This window comes from Calonectris borealis, chromosome 3 (genome assembly GCF_964195595.1).
Source record: "Calonectris borealis chromosome 3, bCalBor7.hap1.2, whole genome shotgun sequence".
Classification (NCBI taxonomy): domain Eukaryota; kingdom Metazoa; phylum Chordata; class Aves; order Procellariiformes; family Procellariidae; genus Calonectris; species Calonectris borealis.
The window spans coordinates 89,147,602-89,160,181 of NC_134314.1; the positions used below are offsets into that span (position 1 = coordinate 89,147,602).

At 38.7% G+C, this 12,580-nt stretch overlaps 1 protein-coding gene across 1 annotated transcript in view; it reads left to right on the plus strand.

Annotated features, from left to right (window-relative positions):
• Positions 1–12,580, plus strand: part of KIF26B (kinesin family member 26B) — a 304,053-nt gene that overhangs the window by 120,536 nt on the left and 170,937 nt on the right. Inside the window, exon 4 of the mRNA XM_075146579.1 lies at positions 2,353–2,519. Coding sequence (XP_075002680.1) covers positions 2,353–2,519 — 167 coding nt within the window. The remainder of the gene's footprint in view (positions 1–2,352; positions 2,520–12,580) is intronic.

The window sequence follows — 12,580 nt, forward strand, 5'->3', positions numbered from 1 at the left end:
TTTTATTGCTGTTTGCTCTGTGCTGTTCATATTAATAGGACTTGTGGATATGGGCATGGATCACCTGAAAGTCCCTATAATTGCAGAAACCACTTAGTTACTGCTTTTATGCCCACGTCATGATGGATGTTTTCTGGATGTCCCAAACACTGAGATGCACAAATCCGTTCCTGTTTTGCAGTTGGCTGAAATGCCTCTCTCAAGCCTTACCATCTTGCAACTTTAGCGTATCTGACACCAATAGAAATGTGCTGCTCTGGCTGTGGAAATTCGTATTTGGAGCTGCAAATCTTTATTTGGCAGAAGATGGGGAGATTATGATTGCAATTGAGATTGCCGTTGAGATAAGTCAACTCATCAACTTCGTAACTGCTATCAGGTTGCCATGGAAGTGAGTAGCACTTCCTGGTGATGCTGTCAGCAATGGCAATTGGTTAATGATGGTCCATCCCTAATTTCAGATATATGAATTGGATGGACTAAGATGAGCTTAGGTTCGTAAGTGTACTCTGGTCTGAAGGGAGAGCTTTTTAAATCTGTCTGCTTAGCAGTTCCCAATGTGGTAGATGATTAAATTGGTTTCAGGATAATTTGAGGGGATAGGGAAGAATCTTGTGCTAGTTCACTGCAAATATAAATAACTGACTTAGCAAAAATTATGTAAAATTTGAGGAAATTGTTTAGTGCATTCAAGTGTATTGGATGCCCCAAGTGGACATACTTAGGTTAGCAGAACACTGAAGAACAAATGTGTGTTTGCCTGCATGCTGGAAATGTAGGGAGGTATCCTGGCAGCCGGCCTAAATTCTTGTGTTTTAATAGTAGTATGAGATGATTTAAGTCCAGGATTTCAGCTACAGCCTTCTGAGAGCACTGCTCATTCAATATAGTGAATCAGTAAATTAGAAAGGCTCAGTCTGTGACTGACATGATAGGGGCATTTTCAGCAATTTTTACTGGTTCCTCATAGCATAGAGTGGCTAGTTTAGCATTCCTGTTACAGTTGATTGGCCTAAAAAATATGTAAAATAAGGATAAACTGTTAGATTATCTTCTCAGCCATAGTAGAATGGGTAGCAATCCTCTATAAAAGAAACAGAGATGGCTTGATAGTTGGTCTAAAAAATGTTGCCATATCACATGTCTTTTCCCCTCCCAAACACAAATCACAGTTCTTCAACTTTGCCTTTAATAACTGAAATGTTTAACAGCTGGAAAAAAGCAAGCCTAAGCGGAAAAAGAACTACAGGATGATCTCAAGTACTTTTCTCGTGTGCCTCGCAAGGATGTTCTGTTGTTACTGTGGTGATAAGGATAAGCATGAGAACTGAAATCAAACAGGTGAGAGGCTGGTTCTTGCAAACTTTTTGCAGGGGGAAGGAAGCAATGCCTTGGACGATTGCTAGCAATAATCTGGGAGGATTCTTTTTAGGCATATGTTGCAATTTTGTGACAGCGCATTGGTGAACAAAAACTATTTGTGGTTGAAATGAAGGAAAGAGGAAAGGGAAGTTGTTAGGAATTGCATGAAGTACAATAGATGACATCACACCATTGTAAATTCGTGCAGAAGTAATAGTCAAGAAACTGAAATAAAAGTTTTTTGGAGGCGCTTCGATAGGGCCGACCCAGCTTTCTCCGAAGTCAATCAAGATCTTTCAGTTAATTTGAGGAGGGCTGGGTCAAATCTGACTGAACTCCATTTCTTTTCCCAGACAATGAAAGGCTGAGATGAGGCTTCCTAACGGGAAAAAATGTTAAATGGGCCATCAGAAGAATGAAATCACGGGATGTTTAAAACCTTTTAAGAAAGCCAATGAAAGTGAGCGGTAATGATTCCAGTTTTCCAGAGAGATGGTATATATTCTAGGATCCCAAGGGACTCCTTCCTATGCTGCATGCTGGCTTTTCTGGAGAAAGGTCAACAGAAAAGCTTAATACACTAGTGCTGTATTATTTTATAAAGGCAAACAAATGTATTTTTTTCCCCTGAAGTAAAATATAAATATCTTGTACATATCTAAGCTGTCTCTCTTATACCCTGAGGTAAAACCGAGCAAGGATTATGGTTTACTTTTTCTTTTCCATATGGATGGAAAGCCATAGACACTATTGACGTTTCTAGTGACGGGATGAATTTATCCCATTAGTTTTAATACAGACAAGGTTAGAGCTGAGCCAAAGTACTGTAGATTAGCGTGACAGAAGCAATAAGCTTGTTCACAGAGCAGCAAAGATGTAGTGAATGAAATGCCTCTCTTACTCCATCTGCAACCCAGAGGCACTTCTAGATGAGGAGGGGTCAGCTAGTGAGCTTTAGCTGATGACACTTTTGTTTTTTTCTGTCTTCAGATATCTCAGCTTATGACAGAGACTAGTCGAGAGGGCCTGACTGAAGCAGCATTGAACCGCTACAATGCAGATAAACCTTCCTTGTACAGCTTCCCTGCTTCCCAGAGCACATATGTTGCCAGTGAAGTATCCACAGGCACCTCGGTGGCAGCATCATTTTTTGCCAGGTAAGAGAGATTTCTCAGATTTTCCTTCTCTGGAAACATAATTTCTTTCAAAGGAGATGATTCTATAGCGAAGAAGTGGGGTTGACAGTCTATAGCACACGTCGAAACATGGCGTGTTTGTGATAGATATAGATCTATCACAAACTTGCTGAGTTACCATGAAAATGTTGTCTAATCCACCTGTATGCATTTGTCTGTAAGATGGGGATGATACTTCTACCCTCTTCTGTAAAATATCTCTTCAACTCTTGCGTTCTCAGAATAATACCTGATTTAGTGACATTTTTAGAGGGGTGTATCCCTGAATGAGAAGGGCCCATCCAAGTAATTTTCTGAGATAGGCAATTAATTGTAGACCTAACAGGAGGTGGATAGTTCTGTTTGGCGGGCAACCTTCAGGCTTCTTAATTGAATTGTACTTCCATCTAGGGGAATTGTCAAGATTTCCACTTTCAGACTGAAAAGTTAAGGTTTCTCATTTCAGTTTCTGGCCCTGTCATGCCGTTGAATTGACCTGAGGGTCTAAACTCAGCCTTGGAACACCCTTTCTGTTGAATATTCAGCCAATGTTTCAAAAAATCTCGATGAGATAAAGTTTCATTAAAAACATCTTCTGGCTATCTTTATTAATTTCTTAGTGAAAATGGTTTGTTAAATGGGCATAGCAGCTAATAAGTGAAATATCCATTATCAACAACAGAAATATTTTTTTTGTGCAGAAATATGCTCTTTGCAGAACATAATCTTTTTAGCCCACTTGAATCCTTATGTAACTGAAGAAGTTGAAATAATCCTTGTCTTTTAATGCTTTTCAATAATTAGAAGATTGACTTGGGAAGAGTCGTGGAAGTAATGAAATAGCAAGAGAATAAGCTGTTTTTACGGCACTTTCAATCCACTCTAGTGAGAGATCTGAATTTCAAAACATGGAGTGAACTTTTGAGTGAACGCCTCAGGCATATTCAGATTAACTTCCTACCCTTTAGAGAGCCAACTATTAGGAATTCCACATGATTCTATTTTATTTTAAAGGTGAATGGAAAACTTACAAAGTTCTTGGACTCTGTAAATCTGGAAAGAAGATTTTCCTCTCTATGTCTCCTCGCAAACATGAGGACTGCATATGTTCAATCAGTGTCACACAATAAGTGAATAGTGTAAGAGGATTAATGGTAGTATTTCAGAAGACCCAGTGAACGTTGTTTGGGGCAGCTCTGCCATTTTTTCTTTACAGATGTGATGCTGCAATAGCAAATGTGAATGATGACAGTGGTCTTGATTTGCTGCCCTTTTCTGTTTAACTGCAGGCAGTTTAAATTAAAATTGCTGAATGTACTCATATGGTAATATCTAACCGGAGTGCAGATTGGGATTAGCACATATTTTAGCATGAATTGATTTATGAAGATGGCTTAACTCATTTGTTCTTCATTGTTTCACTGTTTATGCTGAGAGAATTCATTTGCTCTTAATATACTCTGCTCAAATGTAGGAAACTAATTAAATTTACTCAAAATCCCTAGTGTAAATCACAGCATTTTAAGTAGAACTCTGTTAGTTTCTAGCTTATGGTGTGAATTCTTGGGTATGCTTGGCCCAGCAGAGATCTCATGTTTAGGCTGTTTATTTTTAAACTGTAGTAAGCAAGACAAAAATGCCTGATTTAGTTTGGGGTATTGCATAATTAGATTAATATCACTTATATAAGTCAGTTTTGTTCTGCACTTCGAGTTATATCATCTGCTGACAGTTCAAGCAGCAAATCCAAGTCACTTGTTCACTGCTTGACCTTTTAACAAGAAAATCCACAACTTGTTTTCAAAATGTGGATCTCTCATTAACTTGTGTTTTGCATCTTATGTGTCTGTTTGCGTTTTTGTAAAGTTGGGGTAAGAAGCGTAAGAACCCACATGTATGCGTATTACAAAATACGAAGTAGAAGGCAGTGGTTGTCAAACTCATTAACATGGTGCACTGTTTACAATATGAAACAGTCATTCCTACCAGGCATATAAATTCTAAACTTTTGCTTTTTCTGATTGTAAGTGGCACACGGAGTGGTGACTACCAGCTGTGCCTGTTTTTTTTTGAACGTGTGTCACATACAATGTTTTCATGGTCAGTAAGTAAGAAATCATTACACAGCCAGGGAAATTTGCTAATATGAAGCTGAAGCTGGAAGTAGAAAAGTAGAAAATATTCTCTTGGAATTTGAATAATGTTCCACAGTATTTCACTCTAAGTTCCCTAACAAGCAAAGCAAACCTCGGATGAGGCTCAGATATAAAAGTCATCCATCATCAGGAAAAAAACCCAATTAAATAAAATACTATAGTATGGAGGAAATGTCAAGGCATCCATGGGAACTTTTGGTTGTAATTACTTGAGAAACATCAGGAGTGGAATACTGGGAGCTCATAATTTTTCTGTTCTCAGGCACTATTAGTCCAATAGGGATACTCACTTGACTGGCCTACAGCTGGCATTGAGCCATGGAGAAGTGTCTGAAGGCCACAGTGACTCTCAATCTTTTGGAAAGCCAGGAGACTTATCAGTTGTCTCAATACTTGACTGTTATGTTTCATGATCTATAGCTGACATATTTCAAAGCCAGCTAAAACGGCTGCAACTTCTGTGAATTGTCATTTGTCGGGACATCGCTGCAAGAGAACTTATGATATGTCAGGATTCCCATGGGACAGAACTTTTGCCTCCAGTTTGGATCTTTGTCATAAAAAGCACTGCATTTTTGGGCCATCGCAGTCTAAGGTGTATTAGCCTCTTGCCTTGTGTCCTCCAAGCACAATGTAGGAGTGTGCCACCTCCAGTTAAGGGAGAAGTATATACCGGTGCTGATGCTGCCAAAGAACCGAGGGAAGGACCTTCTGTTGCTTGTCTCCCTGGTGTCTCTGTGAAGCTCTAGCAGGTCAAGGGGTATTGTACTGAACCTTGTTCCTATCTATGTTGGTTTCTACATGGAGAAAATGTCTGGGACTCCTGACCTCAGCTTTGGCCTGACGACTCCATAAATAAACCTGCTCTTCTGAATAAAACTGCTCTGTTGTGACTGGGCTGTAGAGTTGCAATAGTCTCTCAAAGGGTGATAGCACGGTGCAGGAACTAGAAGTCAAAACTTGGACCAGAGCCTTTCAGTTGCCTTATGATACCTAAAGGGTATCTTGGTACTGTTCCTTGTTTGCCCTGTCACAGTAAGCTTGCTTTCTTGAAGAAAAACTTTTATTGCATCAGAACAAAGGAGAAATCTTGGGATCTTGGTACTGTTCCTTGTTTGCCCTGTCACAGTAAGCTTGCTTTCTTGAAGAAAAACTTTTATTGCATCAGAACAAAGGAGAAACGTAAAAGCCCATTTCACTTTGGACCTCAAAAAAGGTAAAAATTTTTGAGGAGGAGATATTTTTAAATGGTAGTCTTGAAAGTTGTTTCCTGTTGCTGGTCAGGAAGTGTAACAGTGTATCTTGAACAAAAGCCCGCCTCAGTCTGAAATCAAATATAGTCGTGTTTGGATTAATTGAGCCTAATGGGAATATAGATAATCTTGAAAGTAGGCTGAAAAATCTGTTCTAGGGATCCATGTGTTTATACAACTTAAATACGAAGCAGGGCCACACAATGCTCCTGTTGTAGATGTAGCAAGGCATGTTTTTCAAATGAAATGCAGAAATGTCCAGATTTTTTAAAAACTTCTTATTTTGAAACAAACTAAAAATAGAAAACCTTAACTTCATGTATAACTGACATGTAGCTACTCAGCATGGGATAAGCTCTAGTTACAGTTACCTCCATTCTTGGAAAAACTGCTGATGACCCTTTCCATGCTCATTCCCCATCCCCGTGTGGTTTGGCAGTTGGGGGAGGAAGAGATGAGGCAGTGCCTTACTACCAAGAGGTATTGTGAATGTTGTGTTCAAAATGCTGCTGAATGCTCCACAGATTTCCCTTCCACTCCTGAGAATCCTTTTTGAATTTTTTTAAAAATTCTGGTACATATTGCATGAACTACAAAGCTTATATGAGGACACTATTTGTGGGACCCTCTTGTTAAAGCCACTGTGCTGTTTCAATGACTTAGCACGCCAGAGACCCCAGAATCTCATACGTCACTGTTTTTTGCACACACGTGATAAACTATCAGCTTATCACACAACTTTTTGATGTTTGCTGTTTTTCCTTATAGGTGCAATATTATGTGACTTTTGTTGAAACTTAAAGTAAGGAGCTAGTCTGCACAACGTTTCTGCTTATGGGGAAAATTTTTAAAGCCCAAAAGCTTAGAATCCAGGAACACCAGGGCTTTTTCTTAAAGACTGTATATTGTTTTAAATTAATCATACCATTTGGAGGTCCTGGCTTGAATTTTTTGGAGGTCAGGGGGAAGTTCACAAAAACGAACTTTTCCTGGCATTGCAACAGAGGGTTTGTCAGAACATGCACAGCAAAAACCGGTAAGAAACAGAGGCAGCAGCTAGTAGAGAAGGAAATGGGTTGGAGTGGGTATTCCTGTGCCACAGAGCCTAGCTTTGGCTTGGGAAGCTCCATGGGAGAGACATTTGATTTGTGTCAGTAGCCCGGCTGTAACTGGCGTAGCTGAAGCATTACACTAGCAGCTGTGGAGCCAGGTCAGGAATCTCTTCTGATACTCCTGTAACTTGTGTAGGTGCACAGCAGGCCGTGTAGACACACCCAGGGCATCAATGCTGCCAAGGCCTGAGAGACCTCTCAGGAAAGAGCCTGTGAACGTTATCAGAGAGTGAAAGCTGCTTGTCCCACGCTCTGTGCCTTTCTGAAGAAAGTTCTGTTGAAGTTTTGAATGTTTTTAAATGGTCTGAACTGCAGATGACTCAGATGACAGTGTTTCTTCATACTGAAGAGTGGTGGATGCAACAGCTCTTTCAAGCCATGCAGTGGTTCCCTAGTTTAGGGACTGCTTGAGAAGTCCTTGATGTCAAATAGTGGTGACCTCAACATCCCTAAATGAAAATTCTTTTATGAGACTTAGGTGAAAACATATTTTTGGTTTCTTGCTGTCTAAACTATGCGGTACCTAACAGGATTTTCTTTCATTAGCTGAACAAACTAAATTTAACGATTAAATTGTGGCCAGTCTCTCAGACATTTTGAAGAACTATACATTAACAACTCTGATCAGAATTTCTACTCTTTTCCCTCACCCTTATCATATACTGCATAAGAAATATGTAAAAAGAAGAATGTTAAGATAAAACATCCATAGACTGTCTTTCAGTAGGAATGCTGGCAGCAAGTTTTAAAACATCTGTAAATCATTTTCACAAATATTTCTACCTTCAAAGCCTGTCTTGGGGCTGATTAGTAGGGGAAACTTCAATCACAATGATCTCAGTCAACCTCAAAGACCACGAAACAAATATTTAAAATTGGCACCTAGGTTTAAGTGCACAACTTCGGGGGCTGTTTTTCATACTTGCTCAACATTCATCAGAAATGTAGGAGATCTATGTTCATAGTCACTGCTTTTCTGTGCTCCCCATTGCTGTGAAAGCCCTAACTAAAAGGCCGTTTCTACTTCCTGTTATTGGTGTTATTTCATGTGTATAAAGTAAATGCCAATCAAAAGGGAATCTTGACTCTCCTGAGCCGAAGGTGGCTGGCAGTTAGGGCATAAAGAATACTCTTTTCTATGGTTCAATGTAAACAAAATAAAAATGTCCTGGCAGGAAAGGCTGTGTGAGCTACATGCTTACAGGAATAGCCAGTGCCTAGTAGTGGAGACAATGATCTGATATGCAATAAAAAAATTAGGACTTAAGTGCCACATCTGGACGAGGGAAAGCAAAGGTATTTGAATGATTTCTATCTTGGGTCCCAAACAATTTCCAGTGATTTTTTTATTTTTCAAAGCTGACACATTCCCCATGGCACTTTTGTTTGAATCAGTTCCTATCTTTTGATTACAAAAAAGTTTAGCAACAAGATTCCAGACTAGGTCCATTTCTAACAGGAAGTGTGTAGGGTACATGTCTGAAACCATGGTGTCTGAAGCTTTGGATACTTGCATGCTGCCGTTATTTAAACAAAAACTTAAGAAAATGTATGCACTTTTAGACCTGGGTTGGAAATCTAGTTGTGATATGTTTAATTTGGCATTGGGCTGTAAACAGAAATAATTTGAACCTTCATGCCAATTAGATCCACTATGTGTTGGCTGCAGATTAATAGCTTTCATTCACAGCTTAAAATACAGATAATGGACCTTGATTTTTAAACAGGATTTTGGGAGTGATCCATGGAGCTGTAAAAAGAAATAAGCTAAAATTACCCTTAGATTATTGTAGAATACTATACTTGCAGGGGCATGCCATCTGCTTAGCCTCAAAGCACGTAACTGATAAAAAGGATGTAAATCCTCCCTCATGTTCCTAGTATCAAAGTAATCCACTTTAGATATAAGAGGCGTTTACCTTAAGTTAAGAAATAGAGTTTTCTGGACTAAGCATGTTTGAAAACTAATTATTTAGAACAATCTAAAGTAAAAGATTACTATGCAGGAACAATTTATTGACCATTGAACAGAGAAATTAAAATTCCAATCCACAAAAGGTATGCTACTTTGATGTTATGTCTGTATTGAAATATGCTACACCTGCTTCCATGCACTGCACAAGGCGAGTGTTTTCTGATCTGCACTTGCCCCACATATGGTATGTTTTGTATTGATGGTAATGGCAATCACTGAATAATGTCATTATTAAAATGGTCATCAAGATTTGGAGTTTCTTGTGTAACTAGCCTTTCACAGTCTTGAGAAATCTTGATAATTTTCTAAGTAAAGTTCCCCTTTCCTCTCTTTTTCTTTAGAAAGTTTTGAGATATTGTGTTGTTTTTCTGTGATGCAATCCCCAAGTCCATCTTATGAATATCTGGTTCTGTAAAGCAAAGGACACATACCATGAAAGTTTTTTTGCTTAAGAGATTATTTTAAAATGGATGTCTTGTCTCCTAAGTATAATTCATTATATTAATTGTTTCTAACATATATTGCCTGAAAATCAGTATCTGAAAGTTTTTCTGATTCCTGTAAGAATCTGTGATGCTTAGTTACAACTTTTTGTTTCTGTAAATGTGAGTGCTTTGCATCATTTTCATTTTTACTTTTCTATGTACACAAGTTTGTGAACTTGTGTCTAGAATTCATTTGCCCTATTAATTTTTACATGATCAGTTATGTTCAATTTTTAAATTAAAAAAAATCATCTGGGAATACAATACATTTATATATGCTTTTCCCTCCTTTTTTCTGTCTGCTTATTTTCTCAAGTACAACTCCATGAAAATTTATGGTAACCAGGGACTCCATTAGCTAGTAAGCAAACACAGTCATCTCTCTCAGATCCTAGAGGCAATAACTGATTATATTACAATGAAAAGGGCCAGTAATGCAAACACTTACTTAATCTGCTTCATGCAATGTACATGCTTTGTAGAAGCTCTAAGTGCTACGTAGCCTCTGTCGAGGCAGAAGGAGGTAACCAAGACACTTCCTATCTTCGGTAGTTAGCCATGGGCTTTGTCCGACGTTTCTGAGATGTTACCTTAGCTTAAAGTTTGCTTTCTCTGTTTGTACCTCACTGACTGCTGCTGTTACAGATAAGAAGCTTTAGACCTGTAAATGACTCTGCTGGCCCTATTCTTGCTGCAACTTTCATGTCTTAGATGTTGTATACCGATAAATGCTTTGCATTGCTGGGAAGAATATTGGATGCTGATGATATGGCACTGACGCACTGATTATTTTAGTGGTTTGCTAAGGAAGGAGGCAATTTTTCATGGATTTGTATTCCTAATTCTCCTTGGTGATTTCAAGCATTCAGTGTAAAAGTACCTAGGTGTATGGAAGCTGAACTCCTGCTGCTCTCCATACACTGTGCTTAACCAGAGGTAACTTCTTCTCGCCCCATCTTGTGATTTCCTGCTGTTTTCAATAGATCGCGAAGGGGGAGGCTAACTAAGGGTAGGTTTGGCCTTCTGATTTCTAAGAGGGCTTCTGAGGTGCCAGAGTACTTGCTACATGAACACCTGCTCCCCACTGATTTAGGAAAACTTAAAAGGAACTGAGGCTATTTCCTTCCCTCGGCACTGCCTTTCCCTGCACCTGACATGTACGTTGAGAAAAATTGCTAGCAGCATATGCAGTAATCCCTCAGCACCTGTTACCAAAGATTCCTGGTGTTTAATCTTGCCTTTTACTGTTAGGGCAGTGGAAATAAAAATGGTCAGCATTAATCTTCTGACTTCTAGTATAGTTGTGACTGCTAACTATAGTATAGGCAACCTCATGTTGATTTACTGTTTTGCATATTTCTTTCTTCCCTTAAACCTTGACATAAAAGTTCTGATTTATAGTGTCTCTATCTTGGCTTGCGGAGAGAGAAAGATGAATTGATGTAGTTGCACTGTCTATAGCAGAAAATTATGTGCACCACCAGTTGTTTTTTCCCTCTGTTTTTAACACCATCAAACTAACCTTCGCTCAAAGAGATCATAAATCCATAGTAACAAGACTTTTTCCTAAACACCTGGAAGTTCAGAATGGCAAACTTTTTATTCTGCTTTCCTATTACAAGAAGTACTGTTACAGTGCTGCCCCAGCAGCCTTGAAATTCCAGCTGTGGTTTACCCTGTCTGTAGAGTTCTCCACCGCCTGCTCAAAGAGTCAGTGTTTTCTTAACCTTGAGAGCTATCTGTTCAACCGCTGAATGGCTTTTCCTTACAATTACCAATGAATACAGACCATTTCAGTTTTCCTTGCTTATAGAATCAAAACTCCAACAAGAAAATGGGTTGAAATGTTGAAGTATTTGTTTGTTGCCAAATAATTTAACATTAGGTAGACAACTGCCAGTTGGGCTTGTATATATGCATCCCTGTGATGTGGTTATAAAATATGATAAGACCACGGTATACCTGTACACATGACTAGGTGGATTGTAGCAAATAGAGATTTAGATCCTCACCTCTTTGCTCAGCTGTAGATCGAACATGATGCCCATCTTAGAACTGCTGTCCATTGGCATAGTTCAGTCAAACTATTGGTTTGGTCTCTTCTGAGTAACTCAAGTTCAGGATTACACGCATGCATTGCATGCAGGACAGGGGCTCCAGACCTTTCTAGCACGCATCTTGATTTGACTCTACTAGTTGTCTTTCAGGAGACAGACCTATTAAAGGATAAAAAAAGAAATGAATGTACACATTTAGGAAATAAGTAATTACAGGAACATTGCAGCTAACAGAGACAATTTTCCTTGTGAATGCATTTCTTGAGATTTCATGACTTTGGGGTATAGCTTTAGAAGTTTTCTTATGATTGGGGAGTTCTAGAGGCTTTTTCCTCAAGTGCATTTTCTGTTGTTTAATAAAGAATTGGCAGCGATTTCCTCAGTCAAAGTGTTGACAGGGTCTGCCTCTTCTATTCAGCTGTCTATTTTCAGGAAATCAATAGAGACTTCATTTCTTTAAGATCTCTATTCTTCTGGCTAAAATTGGTCAATGGATTCAAATGTCCTTTTAGGGTATAGTCAGAGAGATTCTCGTAGATTGTTTATTAGTCATCCTCATTTCTTTGAATAACCAAGCTAAAGACTATTGCTGATAACTAGTGAAGCAATCTTTGATTTTATTATCCCAACAGTCATGAGAGAAAGGAACCAAGCTAGTTACTCTGTTGTGAGAATTACAGCAATAATCTCTTTGAATCTAAGAAAGAATGCCGAATAAGTGAAAACTGTGGAGATCTAGTCAAAGACAGAAAAGACAATATTAACAGAAATTTTGTCTGTTTCTTTTCTGAATACCTCTTTGTATGCAAATACAGGGAGAAATCAGTCAGCCCTTCATTAGAAAGGAAAAAGTACACAGAGAGAAATTGGACAGCATTGTGTCTCTTGTTCAAGCCATCTGTAAGCAAGCTGAGTTACTAACCTGTCCAGGATGGTGCATATCAGCACTGTATGAAAGTTCAAAGTTGCCTATTCCTCCTTTTGCTTTTTATTACTGAAAGAGAA